We start from the raw sequence: 20,930 nt of genomic DNA, 5'->3' as shown, positions 1-20,930 counted from the left end.
GAACAGAGTAACCAATAGTCCTTACAGAAACAATGAAGACCAACCATACAACATTGAAGGAATTTTTTGTTTTGATTGGATGTTGTGGGCTAGGAGAGGGCTTCTTATTTATTTTTATTTATTTTTCATATTTCAGATACAGCGCGGAAACAGGCCTTTTCGGCCCACCAAGTCCGCGCCGCCCAGCGATCCCCGCACATTAACACTATCCTACACACACTAGGGCCAATTTTTACATTTACCCAGTCAATTAACCTACATACCTGTACGTCTTTGGAGTGTGGGAGGAAACCGAAGATCTCGGAGAAAACCCACGCAGGTCACGGGGAGAACGTACAAACTCCTTACAGTACAGCACCCGTAGTCAGGATCGAACCTGAGTCTCCGGCGCTGCATTCGCTGTAAAGCAGCAACTTGGGCAGTATTTTGCGATCACTCAAACTCCTACTCCCCGATCACCCCAGCAAAGGAGCTGACTGACCTTCCACCCTCCTGCAGTGATGGGACAGAATGTCAGCTTCACACCTGCAGCACTTAAAGTGCAACACGTTTCTCTCAGCCAGGGCACGCATTGGGTGCCCAGTGAGATCATTCTGCTAACCATGCACTCATTAAGAACATAGAGTCATAGAGTGATACAGTGTGGAAACAGGCCCTTTAGCCCAACTTGCCCACAACGGCCAGCATGTCCCCAGCTACACTAGTCCCACCTACCTGCGTTTTGTCCATATCCCTCCAAACCTGTTCTATCCACGAATCTATCTGTTTCTTAAATGTTGGGTTAGTCCGACTCAATTATCTCCTCTGGCAGCTTGTTCCATACACCCACCACCCTTTGCATGAAAAGGTTACCCCAGATTCCTATTAAATCTTTTCCCCTTCACCTTAAACTTGTCCACTGGTCCTCGATTCACCTACTCTGGGCAAGAGACTCTGTGCGCCTACCCGGTCTATTTCTCTCATGAATTTATACACAAGCAGGTCAAATTTCTTCCAACGTTTTGACGCTGCAAGAGCTTAACATATTATGTTAATATTATGATTTTCCACCTGTCAATGGCACAAGATTATGTTTCCCCTGGTCAATTTTAAAGAGCATCCAATCTCCCAGCACAGAGGAGGCCATTTAATCAATCAGGTCTATGCTAGTAACTGGATAGAGCTGACTAATCGACAAATATTACCCCAAATTTCTCCTCATGGCTCATCCTAAACCGATAAAAAAGAAAATCAAAAAGCTGCTTAAAACTCAAGCAACTATTAAGAGAGCGATCTGCCAATTATTTCATTGCGCTATAATGCTCTGTGTAACACACATTTTGTGCATGTGTATGTTTGGCACTCACTCGATCTCCATGCTGAGGAGCTCCACCAGTGCAGTGAAGGTGCCGACCTCCAGCAGTAGGAACACGTTGTACCTCATCCACTGCTGCACCTCTCCCTCCGAGTTACATTCACCAAAGGCACCTGCACACAAACATACAGGGTCACATCCAGCCCACTTTACCTTTGTTCTTCCACAATAAATGTGCAGACCATAGCTGCCATGAACCTGCTGAGCCGGATGGTCACATCGCACAGTGAACCGGCAGATCTACTTGCACTTTATTCTGTTTTAAAACTGTTTCTAATTTGTTTCATTGGGTTGTTTAAATTAATACTGATTAGCTAATAAATTTATTGCATCGTGTGGGAGGGGCATTCCCAATCTCGTTGTACCCCTGTACAATGACAATAAAGATATATTGTATTGTATATTTATATAGCAATTTAACATTGATAATGTTACAAGCACTTCACTTGGCAATATTTTGGAGGGTAATTTTTGGAGGTGGGGGTAGTTGTTGTGTAATCTCTATTTACACAATTTCTATTCTCTCTCCATTGACACAATTTCTATTCTTCTGAACAGCCTCATATTTCCCCAAATTACACCTCATTTGCCACTGAGTTTACCCTATATATTCTCCATCTTCGTTACTTCCATCTCACCATTGTATCATCAGCGGGTTTAACTGTAAAACAACCATCCATTCACCTTATTCACTCTGGTTTACCGCCAGATCAGTGGAAGATGTTACCTTGTGCCATGTACAGGATGGCACGAGCCACTTTCAGTCTCTTCTCCCTGGCAGTTACTTCCAGGCCATCTAGCAATCGCATGGCGTGGGCCTGGTGTTCCGAGGTGTCCACTTCTGTCCATTTCTTGTCCTTCACTGTGCAGGAAATCATTAGCATGCATTTCATCAATCACAATAAACAATGATAACAAGCAAGTAGTAGAAACAGAACTGTACATGCTGGTTTACAAATCATGTAGTCTTCCCACTGACTGGTTAACGCATCACGCAACAAAAAGCTTTTTTACTGTACCTCGGTACACATTACAATAAACCAAACTAAACTTCGGCACCATGAAAATGCTCCAGACAATATACTGACACTGAAGAAACAAAGTTATTTGATTTTGTTCTGAGAATTAAATACAGGTAATTCTGCCATATCGCCACTGTTACATTTGCAAGAAACTTGGTGTTATAGGAAATCATGTTGTATAGACAATCATGTGCATTAGGGAAGGAAGTTTGGGCCTACGCAGTTAAGACTGACAAAAGCAAAGGCTTTTTCCCCACCTGGATTTTCAAAATAAAGGTCTTTTCAATAGCAATAAGATTCTTTTTGTTACTGTAAGTTACAAATTCCAACGGTAGGGTATTGCGTTGTTTAATATCATTGTATAAGTGTCTATTGGAGCAACTGCTTGAAAATTTATATGGTCTCCCACAGTGAAAGTGACAGACTATGTTCTTAGATACTAGTGTCTGATCTGTTGGGAAGTAAATCTATTCCCCTTGACTGTTATTTTGACAGCTTTTATTTCTGCTGGTCAATTCTCTAAGTAACCTCTAAGTGGTTCTCTAGTTCCCAATTGAAATTGTGTTATACCTAATAATGCAAATAGTGTTCCCTAAGTCATCACTTGTGTTATATCCAAATAGTGTTTATGGAAACACACGTTAGAGCAGATCTGTGTGTACAGCAAATAGTTAGTGCAAGAAATTGGGCATATTTGACAGTGGAGGGCAGTGATGAAGAAAGGATTAATGGAAAGAATTATGGACTGGAAAAAAGAAAATGTCAGTATTGTAAGAAATGAATATCAAATTAACAAAGCCAGCATGATCATCAATGGGAATATTGAAATGTGAAATGGAGTACAAAATATATTTGTATAAACTAGCATCTGCAGTTCCTTGTATCTCATATTCCTGAATGGTAGTTTAAGAAATAACACCACTATTGGAATAAAAAAATCATTAAACATCATCAGGATTGCTATTACATAACATTTTTGGTCTCAGTTATATGAGATGTAATTTAAAATTATCTTCGACAGTGTAAACAAAGCAACAAAAAGGCAAAATGCTTGTCAATACCATGAGTCTTGAATTCATCTTCAAAGCATTTTCTGTTCAGGTGAAGCTCAGGACCTTCTGTGTAGCTGTACAATTCTAGTCAAATAGTATCAGAAATGTTTTGGAGTGTTAATGAATATATCTTGGACCATTGATGTAATCAATGGCAATCATACAAAATACATTAAAATGGCTGCTGACAGAGCAGTGGGAAGGGACGCGCACACACACGCGCGCGCGCGCACACACGCACAAAGAGATGGATTGTTTCCCTGTCTACCCTTCTTTGCTTCTCTGACATTAACGCACCTCGAGAATCAAATCCACTTCAATGTTTTCACCATATTTCTCCTCAATATTCTTCCAAACCCACCTCTGGAGAAACGAAGATATTTGCTCCCATTATTTTCTTTAATTTTGCTGTCTACCTTTCATACCCAAGTCACTTATTCATCTCCTTTTCTTCGTCACACACTCTCATTCTTAGATCTTAGAAATGTTTCCTCTTAATACAAGCTGCTCATATCAAGTTAGTTCCTTCTATAAAAACATTAACATAACGGTCGAACGAAGGGTCCAGGCCCAAAACATCATCTATCCATTTCACTCCACAGATGCTGCATGACCCGCTGAGTTCCTCCAACAGTTTGTTTTATATTCAAGATTGCAGCATCTGTAGTTTCTTGAGTCTCCAGTAACCTCATATTCTTTGTTTCTATCTTATCTTTATCCACTCTCAAAGCAAATTGGGAAAGCACAAGTAAAGCAAGGAAATGGAAAAACAGCACATGACAGGGGGGAGGAAAAGGAGTTTTAGTTTTGATCTGATGAAGGGTCTCAACCCGCAACGTCACCTATTCCTTTTCTCCAGTGATGCTGACTGACCCACTGAGTTACTCCAGCACTTTGTGTCTATCTTCGGTGTAAACCATCATCTGCAGTTCCTACACAAGGAGCTTTAGGAGCATGTTTCTCCACAACCCAATGGAAGTTGCATATGGACAACTCCTTTCCTTCACACCTTCTTTGGCCAAGACAACGAATGAAACAACAATGCAATGAGAAAAGACACAAAGTGCTGGAGTAAATCAGCAAGTCAAGCAGCATCACTGGAGAACACGGATAGGCGACTGTAATGAAAATCTATTCTCAACTCACCAGCTTGACTGGTAATATATATATATATATATATATTTAAAAATCACACTTCCATTCAACACTACATTGCATGTTCCACGTCCAGCTGCAATGCAAAGGATCTGTGAAGACAGCAAATGCCAGCAACTTCTGCTGCAGACTGGCGGCAATAATTCCGCCCAGTCTATTTAGGATAAAAAGCCAAAGAGCCCACACGGGGTCGAGCTGGGTGCCTCACGCAATGTCGCATTTATGTATCCATCACCATTCCACTTCTGCTAACAGCCACTTTACTATTTTTGGATCTGAGCAAATTTTCTTTGCATAGATTTATTTTATAACATTATGTTCTTACCGGAAAGCTCGGCTGCCCACTTGTCACTGTCGGAATATTCAAACTCCAGGTCAGGTGAGTCGGAGAAACCCTGGGGGGGAGGAAGAGAGAAAAGCAAAACTAAACAATGAAATATCAGAAAGGCTATACACAGACATTTTACAATGTGCAAATGAAACAGCAGAACTGACATTATTGAAACTGTCCATAATTTATGTCTGAAGAAGGGTCTCCACCCAAAACGTCACCTGTTCCTTTTCTCCAGAGATGCTGTTTGACCCGCTGAGGCTCCCCAACTTTGTGTCAAAGCTTTGGAATAAAAAGCGACTTCTAAGTTCGCACACCACACCAAATGCAAGGCACACCACACCAAATGTAGGGGTGTATCAGGCCCAGCCTGTGTGTGAAATAGGTTGCAGATCAAACATCTCTTCTTGAGTATCTTCAGTGCTTTTAGCGAAGATAATCTAACAATAATATTGTGAGGGAAAAAAAGACCCGAGGTGCTGGAGGAACTCAGTGGGTGAGGCAGTATCTCTGGAGAATGTGAATAGATGACGTTTCGGAACTGGACCAAGGGTTGGTTACAGAGCCCAAGTAAAACTGAAAGATTGACATGCGATTATATTTGCAAATCAAGATGATGGGCGCCATGGAAGAGATCTGGAAGCTAAGGCACGGTCTCGATCTACAGTAAGTGCAGCCTCAAAAAACGCAGTCAATATCATCAAACACACTGGAGATAGTGAATATTGCAGCCACTGTGTGTTAGCGGTGCAGACAATGAATGCTTAGAGTGGCGAACCAAAGGCCAGGCACGCGTGATACTTTGTCCTGGATGTTGCTGAGTGTTCCTGGAGCTGATCTCATCCATCCAAGAGAAGAGTATTTCAATCTGCTCCTATATAGCACCTTGTAGATGGTAGAAGCATCGTGTGGTGTCAGGCAGTGAATCATTCAATCCTGGATAACTGCCACAAAGAGGCTGTTATGGTCAAAGAGGCTGATCAGGCTCAGCTTCCAAGTAACAGTGATTTCCACACTGATAGTGGCAGGTGAGATCACGGAATATCAACTGTAGATGACGGGGCTTTCTTGTTGAAAGTATGAATTGCCTTGCAGTTGTGCGCTGTTAATGCCACTTATCAACCCAAGCATGAATATCACTGGGTTTTGTGGTATCTATGCATGGATTGCTTCATTTCCTGATTAATTCTTAAGCAAATTACACAATCAGTATCCCACACTCTTGCCCCACGCCTTTCTCATGATCCTATCTCCTGCCTTCCCTCCCCCATGCTGCTCCCCTGCTTCACTACCCTATACCCCGTTCCTCTCCACACCTGCTGCCCCCTCTCCTGTTCCTCTTTCCCTTCTTCCCCATACCCCTCGCCTATGCCCACTACCCTATTGTATCCACCCCTTCGCTCTGTGCCCCTGCCTTGTGCCCACCACCACCCCCTCCCCTGTGCCTACTCTCATGCCCTGCACCCCTGGCCTCCCATGCCCTGTACCCCTCTCCTGCCCATCACCTCTGCCCTCTACCTCTACCCCTGCCCCACTCCCATAACCTGTGATCCCAACAGTGCCCCTTCCCCTGTTGCCCCGTACCCCGGGCCTCCCCTCTGCCTTCTCTCCTGCCTCGTACCCTTCTCCTAGGCCCCTGGCCTCCTTTCTACTCCGCCAAGCCTTCCCTTGGCCCTCTCTCCTGCCCTGTGTCCCGGGACTGCTGCCGCCTCTCACCTCCGAATCCTTCCTCTGGTTGCGGAAGAACTCGCGGCCTTTGGGCAGGGCCCGGGGTTTGCCGCAGCTGTTGTTGGCCGGGGATGGGGGCGCGACTGCGGCCACGGGCATCGTTCCTGCTCCCACCGCGGCTCCTGGCCCTGGGCCTGGCCCCGCTGCTGCTCCCGGTCCTGCTCCTGCTCCTGCTCCCGCCCACGGTCCCGATGCTGCTCCCGGCTCCAAGCCTGATCCCGACCCCAAGCCTGATCCCTGTCCTGGTCCCGGTCCTGCTCCCGGCTCCAAGCCTGATCCCGGCTCCAAGCCTGATCCCGGTCCTTGCCCTGGCCCCGGTCCTGCTCCCGGTCCCGGTCCCGGCTCCAAGCCTGATCCCGGCTCCAAGCCTGATCCCGGTCCTTGCCCTGCCCCCGGTCCTGCTCCTGCTCCCGCCCACGGTCCTGCTCCCGGTCCCGGTCCCGGCTCCAAGCCTGATCCCGGTCCCAAGCCTGATCCCGGTCCTTGTCCTGCTCCCGCCCACGGTCCTGCTCCCGGTCCCGTTCCAGGCCCCGTTCCCGGCTCCAAGCCTGATCCCGACCCCAAGCCTGATCCCGGTCCTGCTCCTGGTCCCGGTCCTGCTCCTGCCCCCGACTCCAGTCCTACTCCAGGCCCCGGTCCTGCTCCAGGCCCCGGCCCGCCAGGCTGCGGTTGCGGCCCGCCGCTCGTCTCCATCGCCACCGCCCGCCTCTCGCGAGATCTCGACGTCAGGCGACTTCATCACAGTACCCGGGCAACCGCCCTTCACGACATGGCGTCCCTACCGACCGCACCCACAACACTAGCGTGACCTCCCCAGCATGGCCGCTTGAACAGACATAACAACACTTTATTGTCATTCGGCACAACACCGAACGAAATTTCAGCAGTCACAAAACACAGCAAAAAGAAAAAAAACACAGGACACCCGACCCCAACACAAACATCCATCACAGTGACTCCAAACACCCCCTCACTGTGATGGAGGCAACAAAACTTCCCCTCTCTTCCCCCCGCACCCACGGACAGGCAGCTCGACCCCTACCGAGGCAACCGACACCCACAGCCCCCGCAAGAGGATGGAAGGCCCCGCGGCCGAGACCTTCCTAATATGGCTCCCATTGACGCCGGCCGGGCCGGCCCGACCTTCCCACCATGAAATTTAATCACTACTCTACTCACTCCGACCTGCGTGAGATAACCACTTATGAGGTGTTTGCGCAGTAATCAACCAGAACCAGACCGCACTGAACACTGGAATGACCTTCCAAATGTGACCGCCCAGAAGATTGGTATGACCTTCCCAACAAGGCTGCCCCAAACACCGGGCCTGACCTTCCCAACATGGCCGCCAGAAGGGCCTTTCCATGTTCACGCCAAAACACTAGCCCTGGAGACTGCACTCCCTTAGCAATAGAACTTGCTGCTGAGCTGTGATGAAATATGTGTAAAAATCAGCGAGATTAACCTGATGCTAAATAATCGACCAGAAGGATTTAATTCTGTATGTCTACAGCATGGAAACAGGCCCTTTGGCCAATGTGCCCACACTGGCCAACATGTCCCAGCTACACTGGTCCCACCTGACCCATATCCCTCCAAACCTGTCCTGTCCATGTAAATATTCTTAAATATTGGTATAGTCCCTGCTTCAACTACATCCTCTGGCAGCTTGTTCCATACACCCACCATCCTTTGTGTAGATTTCTGTTAAATCTTTTCCCCTCAGAAGGCCGTGGAGGCCAGTTCTCTGAATGCATTCAAGAGAGAGCTAGATAGAACTCTTAAGGATAGCGGAGTCAGGGGGTATGGGGAGAAGGCAGGAACGGGGTACTGATTGAGAATGATCAGCCATGATCATATTGAATGGTGGTGCTGGCTCGAAGGGCTGAATGGCCTACTCCTGCACCTATTGTCTATTGTCTATTCACCTTAAACCAATGTCCTCTGGCCCTTGATTCCCCTACTCTGGACAAGAGACTCTGTGCATCTACTCGATCTATTCCTCTCATGATTTTATACACCTTTGTAAGATCACCCCTCATCCTCCTGCGCTTTTGAATATCTCCAGACATTTCTGTTGCTATTTAAAATTTCCAACACCTGAATTTGTATTTTGGATTCTACTTAAAAACTGCTATTAAACCTGGCCTTGATTCCCATTACCAAGCCAGCTGCTGGTACATCAAGAGTGTTTAACTGTCAAAATGTAGAAACAAGGAACTGCAGATACTGGTTTACACCACAAGATACAAAGTGCTGAAGTAACTCAATGGGTCAAGCAGTATCTCTGAAGAATATGGATAGCTGATGTTTCAGGTCAGGACCTTTCTTCAGACTGATTGTTGGTTCCTGACCTGAAACATCACCTATGCATGTTCCACAGAAATACTGCCTGAACCACTGAGTTACTACAGCACTTTGTATCTTTTCAAAGTGTGCATATTAAACCTCAGATTTGAGCCTGAAATAAAGAACAGCTTCCCTGAAAAACCGTAACATTTTACAAAATAATACAAATGCGTAACTAGTCTCAAAATATTTACAATGAGATATGCATGATAGTATGAGCATATCCTTAAACATACTCCAAGGTGCATGAAATCAAAAGTAAATTACTGCCACTCAATCAAGGACAATAAAGGGACTCTACTTTTTACATTTCCATGGAGGAGATAAAAGTAAAGATTGAAGCCGATTCATCTCCCTGTTGCATTCAGCATTCTGTTTCTTTTTAACATTTGATAGGGGTAGTAAAAGTTTTCTTTTACACAGAGAATAAACTGCCAGAGGTGGTGGTGGAATCAGATGTAATTACTATGTTTGAGAGACATTTCGACAGACACAACAGTCACCGTATTGAAAGGTATGGTTCTAATGCAGGCAAGTGTTTAATTCTTGATTAGAATGGGTGTCAAGGGTTATGAAGAGAAGGCAGGAAAATGGGATTAGGTGGCAGAGATCAACCATGATTGATAGACTCGATGGGCCAAATGGCCTAATTCTACTGTAACCTGCGAACTTGTGAATTTATTTTAATTTATTATTATTATTATCACGTATACCGATGTACAATGAAAATCATTTTTGTTGCATGCTATCCATTCAGCAAAAAGACTACACATGATTACAATTGAGCTGTCTACGGTGTACAGAGATACAGGATAAAGAGAATAATGTTTAAGTCCAGTAAAGTCCAATTAAAGATAGTCCGAGGATCTCTAATGAGGTAGATGGGAGGTCAGGGCTGCTCTTTAGAGGAGGAAGCATTTTTGTTCCAATGTGGTCGGCATTTGTGGTTTAATAAGGCTGCCATATACATGGTGGGCCAAAGGGCCTGTTGTTATGCTGTGCAATTCTCTGAGAAAATAATCAAAACCCTGGCATTCACCAGAAGATGGAAATGATTATTCTGAAAAAGGATGGCAGGTGTGGAAAACATTATTTTTTTAGAAAATGCAATGCATGTAAAAATAAGAATTTTAAATACGAAAGTAATCTTTTTATTTTCTCTGGAGAAGGATAATTAAGGATTATGAGGTCAAGTCGGTGAAATTGACTTGGCACTAGATCAGTCATGATCTAATCGGAAAGCTCGCTGAGTTGCTGCCTTGTATCCATTCCTTTCTTTCCACTGACAAATGCTTCCTTCTCTAAAGGACATTTGTGAACCAATATAAATGACTCCTTTTGCTGAAAAAGCTTTTCAATGTCGGAATTCCGAATTAAAATTCCCACACTCCAACAGTTCTTTGCACAAATATTAAACAAGGCCCTGGGGCGGCAAGGCTGCGGAAATAAATAAATTTGCAAGGAGGCAATGTATCACTTGTTTTCTTCCATTTTGCTGAATTGACTTTATTTTTTAAATTTAATTGATTGAAGGATATAGCATAGAAACGGGACTTTCGGCCCACCCAAGACCATGCTGAACATCGATTACCCGTTCACACTAGTTCTATGTTATCTCACTTTCTCACCCACTCCTTACACACTAGGGGCAATTTACAGAGGCCAATTAACCTACAAACCCGCACTTCTTTGGAATGTGGCAGGAATCCGGAGCACCCGGAGGAAACCCACACAGTCACAGGGAGAACGTGCAAACTCCACACAGACAGCATCCAAGGTCAGGATCGAACACAGGTCACTGGCACTGTGAGGCAGCAGCTCCATCAGTTGCATCACTGTGCCATAACAAAGCCTACAATCCTGGATTGTGAGCCAAATTAATACTTTTAGAACTAATTTAGTATTTTTAAAAATCACTAGTTTAGATGACACTAGATTTTTATCAAGTTGGAAAGGGTGGAAAAGAAACACACCAGGACACTACCCGGGCTTGCACACTTGAGTTATAGAGAGATGTGGGTTAGGCAAGGACTTTTTTCTTTGGAGGGTGGGAGGCTGAGAAGTGATTGCATTGACATTATAGAGTTATGGGGTCATACAACACAGAAACCTCATTTGGCCCAAACTGCCCGTGGCAACCAAGATGCCACATCTAAGCTAGTCCTATTTGTCCACATTTGGCCCATATCCATCTAAACCTTTTCGATCCATGTGTCTGTCCAAATACCTTTTAAATGTTGCTTTTGTATCTCCGTCAGCAACATCCGTTGGCAGCTTGTTCCATAAACCCATCACCCTCCATGAAAAAGTTGCCCCTCAGATTCCTGTTAAATCTTAATCTTATCTCATCTTATCTTAAACCTAAGTCCTCTGGTTCTTGATTTCCCTACTCTGGGAATTCATTTTGTCTATTCCCCTCATTATTTTATACACCTCTATAAGATCACCCCTCATCCTCCTACACTCCAAGCAATAAAGTCCTGACCTGCCCAATCTCTCCCAATAGCCCTGACCTCGTGTCCTGGTAACATCTTTGTAATTCTTTTCTGCACAGTCTCCAGTTTAATAGCATCTTTCCTATAGCAGGGTGACCAAAACCGAACAATGATACTCCAAGTGCGACCTCACTGTCTTGTACAACTGTAATGTAACGTCCCAACTTCTACACTCACTACTCTAACTAATGAAGGTCAGCATGCCAAAAGCCTTCTTAACCACACTACCCACAACACTCCAATCAATGTGCCGATAATTGAAGCTAGGCTGATGGATGGTAACTAACCTGATTACTCCAACAAGAGCATCTATGGACACAAGGAACAGCAGATGCTAGTTTACAGAAAAAGGCACAAAGTGCTGGAGTAATGGAGTCATAGTGACGTAGTGGTAGATTTGCTACAGCACCAGAGGCCCAGGTTTGATCCTGACTATGGGTGCTGTCTGTATGGAGTTTGTACGCTCTCCCTGTGACTGCATGGATTTTCTCCAGGTCCTCTAGTTTCCTTCCAGACTCCAAGGACGTACAGATTTGTCGATTAATCGGCTTCTGTAAATTGGAAATTGTCCCTAGAGTGCAGGATAGAAGTAAGGTCGCTGCGGACTTGGTTGGCTGACGGGTCTGTTCCCACGCTGTATTTCTAAAGTCTACAGTCTACAGTAAACTGAGCGGGTCAGGCAGCACCTCTGTAGAACATGGATAGGTGATGTTTTGGGTTGGGACCTGAAACGTTGCCAATCCAGGAACATTTGTGCTTTCCTAACCTGGAGAGGATTTGCTTTGCCAGGGTAAGCCAGGACAGTGAAACACTGGCAGTATTTTACAAATAACACCCCAGAAATAGAACATATTCTGCAGCTGAAGGTATCACAAAAAGCTGGAGTAACTCAGCGGGTCAGGCAGCATCTCAGGAGAGAAAAAAATGGGTGACGTTTTGGGTCGAGATCCTTCTTCAGTCTGATTGCAGCATCTGTAGTTTCTTGAGTCTCCAGTAACCTCATCTTTTTTGTTTCTATCTCAGAGCAAATTGGGAAAGAAAGCACAAATAAAGCAAGGAAATGGGAAAAACAGCACATGACAGGAGGAGGAAAAGGGGTTTTAGTTTTGATCTGATGAAAGGTCTCGACACAAAATGTCACCTATTCCTTTTATCCAGAGATGCTGCCTGACCCACTGAGTTACTCCAGCGCTTTGTGTTTATCTTCGGTGTAAACCATCATCTGCAGTTCCTTCCTACACAAGGAGTTTTAGGAGCATGTTTCTCCACAACCCAATGGACGTTGCATGTGGACAACTCCTTTCCTCCTTTGGCCAAGGCAACGTATGAAACAACAATGCAATGAGAAAAGACACAAAGTGCTGGAGTAAATCAGCAGGTCAGCCAGCATGTCTGGAGAACATGGATAGGCGACTGTAATGAGAATCTATTCTCAACTCACCAGCTTGACTGGTAATATATATATATATATATATTTAAAAATCACACTTCCATTCAACACTACATTGTATGTTCCACGTCCAGCTGCAATGCAAAGGATCTGTAAAGACAGCAAATGCCAGCAACGTCTGCTGCAGACTGGCGGCAATAATTCCGCCCAGTCTATTTAGGATAAAAAGCCAAAGAGCCCACACGGGGTCGAGCTGGGTGCCTCACGCAATGTCGCATTTATGTATCCATCACCATTCCACTTCTGCTAACAGCCACTTTACTATTTTTGGATGTGAGCAAATTTTCTTTGCATAGATTTATATTATGACTTTATGTTCTTACCAGAAAGCTCGGCTGCCCACTTGTCACTGTCGGAATATTCAAACTCCAGGTCAGGTGAGTCGGAGAAACCCTGGGGGGGAGGAAGAGGGAAAAGCAAAACTCAACAATGAAATATCAGAAGACAGGCTATACACAGACATTTTACAATGTGCAAATGAAACAGCAGAACTGACATTATTGAAACTGTCCATGATTTATGTCTGAAGAAGGGTCTTGACCCAAAACGTCACCCATTCCTTCTCTCCTGAGATGCTGCCTGACCCGCTGAGTTACTCCAGCTTTTAGTGATACCTTCGATTTGTACCAGCATCTGCAGTTATTTTCCTACATATTCTGCAGCTGAATTACTCTGCTTTGGGTTCTGAGCAGCTCCTTCCATGTTTGTTGTTACAAAATAATTTCACCAGAGGGTGATCTTTACCAACACGTATTAAATATCACAAATTAAAATAGCAAAACAAAGTATCTGAAAAAAGATTTTTAGATAACTTAAAATACTTTAAATTACGGTAGTTCTCCAAAGTAGCGTTAAAAAAATCAGAACCAATTAGTCAGTGAATTCTACACAACATATTGAGTAGAATTAGTCCAATGGAGAACATTGTCTGTCTGACATCAATGTTGGTCAATCTCAATGTAGACACAAGGAACTGCAGATGCTGGTTTACGAAAAAAGACACAAAGTGCTGGAGTAACTCAACAGGTCAGGCAGGATCTATTGAGAATATGGATAGGTGACGTTTTGGGTGGGGACCCTTCTACACTGTCCTCAAGGGCTCCTGTACGGAATTTGTACGTTCTCACTGTGTCCGCATGGGTTTTCTCCAGGTGCTCCGGTTTCCTCCCAGACTCCAAAGATGTGCAGGTTTGTCAGTTAATCGGCTTCTGTAAATTGCATATTGTCCAGTGTGTAGGGCAGAACTAGTGTATTGATGGTCAGCACGGACCCGGTGGGCTGAAGGGCCTGTTCCCACGATGTATTCCTAAAGTCTAAAGTAAAATGAACGGGTCAGGCAGCACCTCTGGAGAACATGGATAGGTGACGTTTCGGGTTGGGACCTGAAGCAATACGATCTGATATGTTGCCTATCCAGGAACATTTGTGCTTTTCTACCTGAAACGTCACCTGTCCATGTTCACCAGAGATGCTGCTTTACACGCTGAGTTACTCCAGCACTTTGTGTCAATTTTTGGATCAGTCTAATACACTTCTTTAACCATTTTAAAACAAAACATGTGATTTACAGTACGTACAACATAGAACAGTAGAGCACAAGAACAGGCCCTTCGGCCCACAGTCTGAGCAGACCATGACGCCAAGACCAACTCTTATCTGGACAAGCAGCATCTCCGGAGAGAAGGAATGGGTGACATTTCGGGTCGAAACCCTTCTTCAGAAGAAGGTTCTCGATCCGAAACGTCACCCATTCCTCTCCAGAGATACTGCTTGTCCCACTGAGTTACTCCAGCATTTTGTGTCTACCTTCGATTTAAACCAGCATCTGCAGTTCTTTCCGACAACTCTTATCTGCCTCTACATGATCCATATCCCTCTATTCCCTGCAAATCCATGTGCCTACCTAAATGACTTTTAAGTAGCTCTATTGGATCTGCCTCTACCATCACCCCTGGCAGCACGTTCCAGCCACTCTGTAAAAGACTTGCCCTGCACATCTCCTTTAAACTTTGCCCCTCACACCTTAAAGCTATGCCCTCTAGTATTTTAATTTTCCACTCTCTGAAACGGGTTCTGACTGTCTAATAAAAGGAGTAGACAGTCAATGATTAATAAATCATACACATCACATAGTTGGTAACTGCTGCAGAAAGGATGGAGAAAAAGAACAGGGGATGTTGGAGAAAGGGGAAAGATGTAATAGGAACCTTTTCACACGGAGGGTGGTGGGTGTACGAAACAATCTGTCGGAGGAGGTAGTTGAGGCAGGTACAATAACACAATTTTAAAACCTTTTTACAGGTACATGGATAGGAAAAGGTTTAGAGGGATATGGGCCACATGCAGACAAATGGGACTTGCTTAGATGGGGCATCTTGGTCGGCATGGACAAGTTGGGTGTTAGGACCTATTTCCGTGGTGTATGACGACTCTATGAATCTCTGACTCTGTGCCATTAAAAACTGGCAGGACATTATCTGTGATTCTTTTTCATAGACAGCCTCACGGACTTTTTATTGTCTGAGCTCTTTTTCAGCTACTTTTAATTCCCCTGATCTTTATCACCAGCTGGGAGTCTGTAACTGAGTGAGTGAGACTTGATAGGTAGCAGTTAAATGCGCTCCACAATGAACAGCGGTCAAGTGTTCTGAGCTTTGCTTTGTATGCCATTCAATGCACAGAAAAACACCCCAAAATAGATCAACATTTACAACAATGCCGGGCTGACGCTTTTGAAAGTCCGTAACAATGGAACTTTGCTTCTACTGCTCTACGGGGCAAAAGGACCAACACAAAAAGTAATCAATGGATGGTTTCAGATCCAATTTCAAGCCAGATATTTAAAGGTTTAGAGATGAAAAGTCACATCACCTGTGGAGAATATAACTTTCAGGATTGGCAGCAGGGAGCTGACAAACTGTCAGGAAGAATAAAGGATTGCGGGCACAGCAAAATGAGATGTGTGGGCCACAGCAATTCCTGAAGGAACGGAGAGAATGTTACTGCAGATTTTTTTAAGCTTACTCACACCTCGTCAAACCTTCAAACTTAAGTCCTACCCTAACTATAAATTAGTTAATTTAGTTTAGTTTTATTTATTGTCTCGTGTACACAGATACAGTGAAATGGGTTGATTGATTGAAAGATACAGTATGGAAACAGTCCCATCAAGTCTATGTCGACCATCGCTCACCCCTTCATACTTGTTCTACGCTATCCCACTTTCTCATCCATTCCCTGCACACTAGGGAAAATTTACAGAGATCTATTACCCTACAAACCTGCGTGTCTTTGGGAAGCAGGAGTAAACCGGAGTACCTGGAGGAAACCCACGGGGTCACAGGGAGAACGTGCAAACTCCACAATTGAGAAATGCATATTTAAAAAGTCAGTTAATCTAAAATACTCAGAAGAAAGTCTTGAAACAAGCAAAGACCCAAGGTGCTGGATTAAATCAATGGATCAGGCAGCATCTTCAGAGGACATGGATCCATTTCCTCCACAGATGCTGCCTGACCTTCTGAGTTACTCCAGCACTTTGTGTCTTTTTTGTAAACCAGCATCTGCAGTTGCTTGTGTCTACCCAAAACAAGTAGTTCGTCCTGTAGCACAATCCGGGATATCAGTATGGTGGAGGGCACGCTGTGCCTGAGATATTGGGGGCTTTGTAGGTCAGTTAATACTTGGGAAAGACATGGAATTACAGTGTACGTGTGCCAGGTAAAAAAAAGACTCAAACTGCTGGAGTAACACAGCGGCTCAGGCAGCATTTCTGGAGAACTGGAGAACTCTGGAGGGCGGCACAGTGATGCAGTGGTAGAGTTGCTGCCTTACAGCGCTAGAGACCCAGGTTCGATCCTGGTACTGTACTGTCTGTACGGAGTTTGTAGATTCTCTCTGTGACCACCCTCCAAAGACGTGTAGGTTTGTAGGTTAATTGGCTTTGGTAAAGGTTGTAAATTGTCCCTGATGTGTTGGAATGGGGGTCGGTGGTCGGCATGAACTCAGTGGGTCGAAGGGCCTGTTTCGGTGCTGTATCTCCAAATTAAACTATCTTCTTAAACAAAACTAAACATGAATGGGTGATGTTTTGTGTCTTCAGACAGCAGGTTGTAAAGCAGCATCAGCAGTGCCTTAAGTCTCTAAGTGGGTTAGGTTCCTGTGTATGGTTTAGGCATTTCTCAGCTAACGTTGCAGCTTTACCTGAAGCACCTCTACCAAAAATCACCCAGTTATTTGGGGATTTTCAAAAGGTGTCCGTTGTGGCGGCTCCCAAGGGTCGGGCCATTCCACTATCGAACCCCTCGGCAAGGGAATGGACTAGTCCCGGGGCGGCCCTTAGCTACAGGGATAAAGGGCAGGGGTTTAGGGGTGATCGCCCCTTGCAGACCCGACTGGACAAGAGAACAACAGCTAATAAAATTCCTCCCGAAACACCTGGCTCCTCGCCTTCATTTTGTGTTTATCACCGCCCCACACCCTTCTAATAAATTCAGCTTTCAGAATCTTTTGAAGTTACAGTCTTTGATGTAAATGTAGTTGTTGGTTTACCTGGTCCTTCAAAGATATACCAACCACATTAATTCAATGCCTAATGTTCATTATTGACACACTTGAAAGGTCATGTATTTTTTCGGTTTGATGCATGACATATTTTATTTCTTTTGGGATCACTTTGTGCCAAATGTTTCTTTTGTCTGACACTCAACAATATTAAAGGATTTTTCAACAAGTTTGATCTACATTTGGCATTCAGTGTCTCTTAAAGTTAGTAATGAGGAAGCTGCTATGGAACAATATACTTCCCAGCAGAGGAAAATAGAAACATATATATGCAGAATTGAAGAAAGAGATAAATAATTGTTTTTAAAATCTGGAGCAAATTAAAAGTGGATGGGAAAGTAGTTAAGTTGAAAGCCAGTTATCGAACTTCTTCAGGTGTACAGTAGTGAACATATTCACATGGTTGCATCACAGCCTGGTTTAGTTTAGTTTAGAGATACAGGGTGGAAATAGGCCCTTCGGCCCACCAGGTCCGCGCTGACCAGCAATCCCCGCATATTAACAGTATCCTACAAGCACTAGGGACAATTTTTACATTTACCAAGCCAATTTACCTGCATACCTGTATGTCTTTGGAGTGTGAGAGAAACTGAAGATCTCGGAGAAAACCCACGCAGGTCACGGGGAGAACGGCAACTTGAATGCTCAGAAACAAAGGAGACGATAGAGAGTGGTGGACACTGCCCGGTTCATCACGGGTACTGACCTCCCCACCATCGAAGGGATCCACGGGAGGCGCTGCCTCAGAAAGTCAGCCAATATTATCAAAGACCCACGCCACCTTGGCCACGCTCTCATCTCACCCCTACCATCGGGAAGAAGGTAAAGGAGCCTGAGAACCATAACCTCCAGGTTCAAGAACACTTCTTCCAAGTAAGCATCAGACTCTTCAAAACTGCACAACACTAACCTCAGCAATTATGCACTTCCGTGGACTTTGTCTTAGTCATACTACAGACTCCAGACTCCAATTTTGCGCTATTATGCTTACCTAGTATTATTAAATGTTATTTTATTGTATTATTGATTGTTCTATATATTTATCTGTGTGTTCTTGTGTTAATGGGCCTTTAAGTTGCAGCACGACAGTATTTAATTGTTCCATTGCCGGTACATTTGACCACTAAATGCTCTTGACTTTTGATTATGATCGGAAGAACGCGTTTGAATCGTCCTGTTGCCGACCCTGCTCCAATGTCTTGTTTTCTTTTGAGCTAATTATTGTTTTGCAACTTAAGGGACCATGCTACATACAGTTGCCAGTTTCCTGATGGACTTCTGTTTCAGGGAAATTTGAAGAAAAAGTACTTCATTAAACCTAAGATAACAAAAAAAAATGTTTTACAAATACACATCTGATTCTTTCTTGTGTCGACTGTGGTGAGTGATGGTTGGGAGGAGAATGTTGCACATTGATTTATCCAACGGCAGTATTAAATGTGTTTGAAATACGTACAGCAGAGGTTTATAATTGACTCTCATTCTTCATTGCCTCAGGAGTGGTGTAGAATCACACCCATTTATCTACTCAAAGATGTGCACCCTTCATCTAAATGAAATACGCTGTTCTAATCAATCTATCTCCCCCCAAAATATGATTTAGATAAGTGCTGTAGAAAAACAAAGTAAATTCTCAATTAATTTCAATTAGAATCCTTAATAGTTCAGTAATAAGAAATGTATCTTTCATTTCTTTTGCTCCTTTCCAATCCAATGGTGTGGCATTGTTCCAGAATATTTTAACCAATAGTTCCCTATCCCAAGGAAAATGGGAAATTGGACCTTGGAGATGTATTGAATTCTGATTGATCAAAACATTGATTAAAGACAGACTGGTTTGACTATTAAGAGATAGAACTGCGCAGGAACAGACCCTTTGGCCCACATTGAAAGTTGCTAATTTGCTGATGACAAAAGGATGAATAGAAAAGTTGTGCAATGAATGTCAATAGGCTGCATACAGAATATAAAAGGTTGCAGAAAGGTTGTGAGTTAAGTTGGAAAGAGTGCAGAGAAGATTTACAAGGATGTTGCCAGGACTCAGTGGGCCTGACTGACAGGGAGAGGTTGGGCAGGCGAGGACTTTATTCCTTGGAGGGCAGGAGGCTGAGGGGTGATTTTAAAAAGGAGTATAAAATCAAATTGGGAATAGATAAGGTGAACGTACAGAGTCCTCTACGCAGGGGTATGGGAATCAAGAATCAGAGGACAGAGGTATAAGGTGAGAAAGGAAAGATTTCAAAGAAATCTGTGGCACCATTTTTTCACAGAGAGGATGGTGGGTATATGGAACGAGCTGCCAGAGGAGGAAGAGTTTTTGATTTTGACTTGACTGTATATCTCATGTTTGGATAGCATGCTTAACTGTACCCCAAGACACAAGACAATAACAAACCTAACCTAAACCGAATGCACACTCTTTACTAATGCACATTGGCCGTCCACTGATCTCTACAATTACATCCATTATTACTAGTTCATAACCTGTAAGCTATTCATGATCAAACAACAAATTGAATTTGAAGAAGAGTTCCGACCCATAACGTCACCTATCCACATTCTCCAAAGATACTGCCTGACCCCGTAGATTTACTCCAGCACTTTATTTCTTTTTTTGTAAATCAGCAACTACAGTTCTTTGTATCTATCCTTGAGCTTGCTTAAATGTGATTTCATTAATTTCAAGATAACACTGCCTAGTTAGTAAAGCAAAAAATACACATTGTAAGTTGCAACCACACGTGTAAGCGATTTCACTACAACTGGATAAATCTTTATTATAATTCTCAAAAAGTGGCGCAGCGGTAGAGTTGCTGCCTTACAGCGAATGCAGTGCTGGAGATCAGGGTTTGATCCCGACTACAGGTGCTGTCTGTATGGAGTTTGTACGTTCTCCCCGTGACCTGCGAGGGTTTTCTCCTCCAAAGACGTACAGGCATGTAGGTTAATTGGCTTGGTAAATGTAAAAATTGTCCCGAGTGTGTGTAGCATAGTGTTAATATGCGGAAATCGCTGGCCGGCGCGGACCCGGTGGGCCGAAGGGCCTGTTTCCGCGCGTCTATCTCTAAATTAAAAACTAAACTAAACTAAAGAATGGAATAATTTCCTTTAACAATGTCATCTTAATGTAACTGAAAGGTATGGATTAAAAGGTACAGATGAAAATGAGCTGCACTTTAAATGTACTGAATTATAACTAATTTACTCCAATTCAGTTGTACCAACTTAAAAGGTTTACTTTAGTAATATGGGACACTAAATTCCCTGTTGCAGCGCCTATTTCTTTGTACTATAGTGCGTTACATTTCATATGCAAAGATCTAACAGCAATTAAGCATTTGAAAAGATACAAGATTTGAGGCGAGCTGCAATAGAATGAATTATTAAAAGCTGTAGCATTCTTGAATTTAATTAGTAAAACTATGGCTGGT

General features: G+C 43.8%; 2 protein-coding genes across 3 annotated transcripts in view; both read right to left on the bottom strand.

The window, feature by feature from the left end:
- LOC144605459 (striatin-interacting protein 1-like) overlaps positions 1 to 13,614 on the bottom strand; it is a 37,121-nt gene extending 23,507 nt beyond the window's left edge. Inside the window, exons 1-6 of one of the 2 annotated variants that reach the window (XM_078420744.1) lie at positions 13,433 to 13,614; positions 13,260 to 13,329; positions 4,909 to 4,978; positions 3,438 to 3,512; positions 2,082 to 2,216; positions 1,347 to 1,467 (exon numbers count right to left, since the gene is read on the bottom strand). In XM_078420744.1, the coding sequence (XP_078276870.1) occupies positions 1,347 to 1,467; positions 2,082 to 2,216; positions 3,438 to 3,512; positions 4,909 to 4,978; positions 13,260 to 13,329; positions 13,433 to 13,434 (473 nt within the window). In that variant the 5' untranslated portion in view covers positions 13,435 to 13,614. Of the gene's footprint in view, positions 1 to 1,346; positions 1,468 to 2,081; positions 2,217 to 3,437; positions 3,513 to 4,908; positions 4,979 to 6,630; positions 7,341 to 13,259; positions 13,330 to 13,432 lie in introns of those variants that run through there. The other variant, XM_078420743.1, reaches the window with a different exon arrangement.
- The window catches only part of LOC144605460 (uncharacterized), a 73,464-nt gene extending 59,059 nt beyond the window's left edge, over positions 1 to 14,405 (bottom strand). Inside the window, exon 1 of the mRNA XM_078420748.1 lies at positions 14,395 to 14,405. The gene's annotated coding sequence lies outside the window, so the exon portion shown is untranslated. The remainder of the gene's footprint in view (positions 1 to 14,394) is intronic.
- Between the last annotated feature and the right edge of the window lie 6,525 nt (positions 14,406 to 20,930).

This window comes from Rhinoraja longicauda, chromosome 24 (assembly GCF_053455715.1).
Source record: "Rhinoraja longicauda isolate Sanriku21f chromosome 24, sRhiLon1.1, whole genome shotgun sequence".
Taxonomy (NCBI): Eukaryota; Metazoa; Chordata; class Chondrichthyes; order Rajiformes; family Arhynchobatidae; genus Rhinoraja; species Rhinoraja longicauda.
This window is presented reverse-complemented; position numbering and strand designations above follow the sequence as displayed.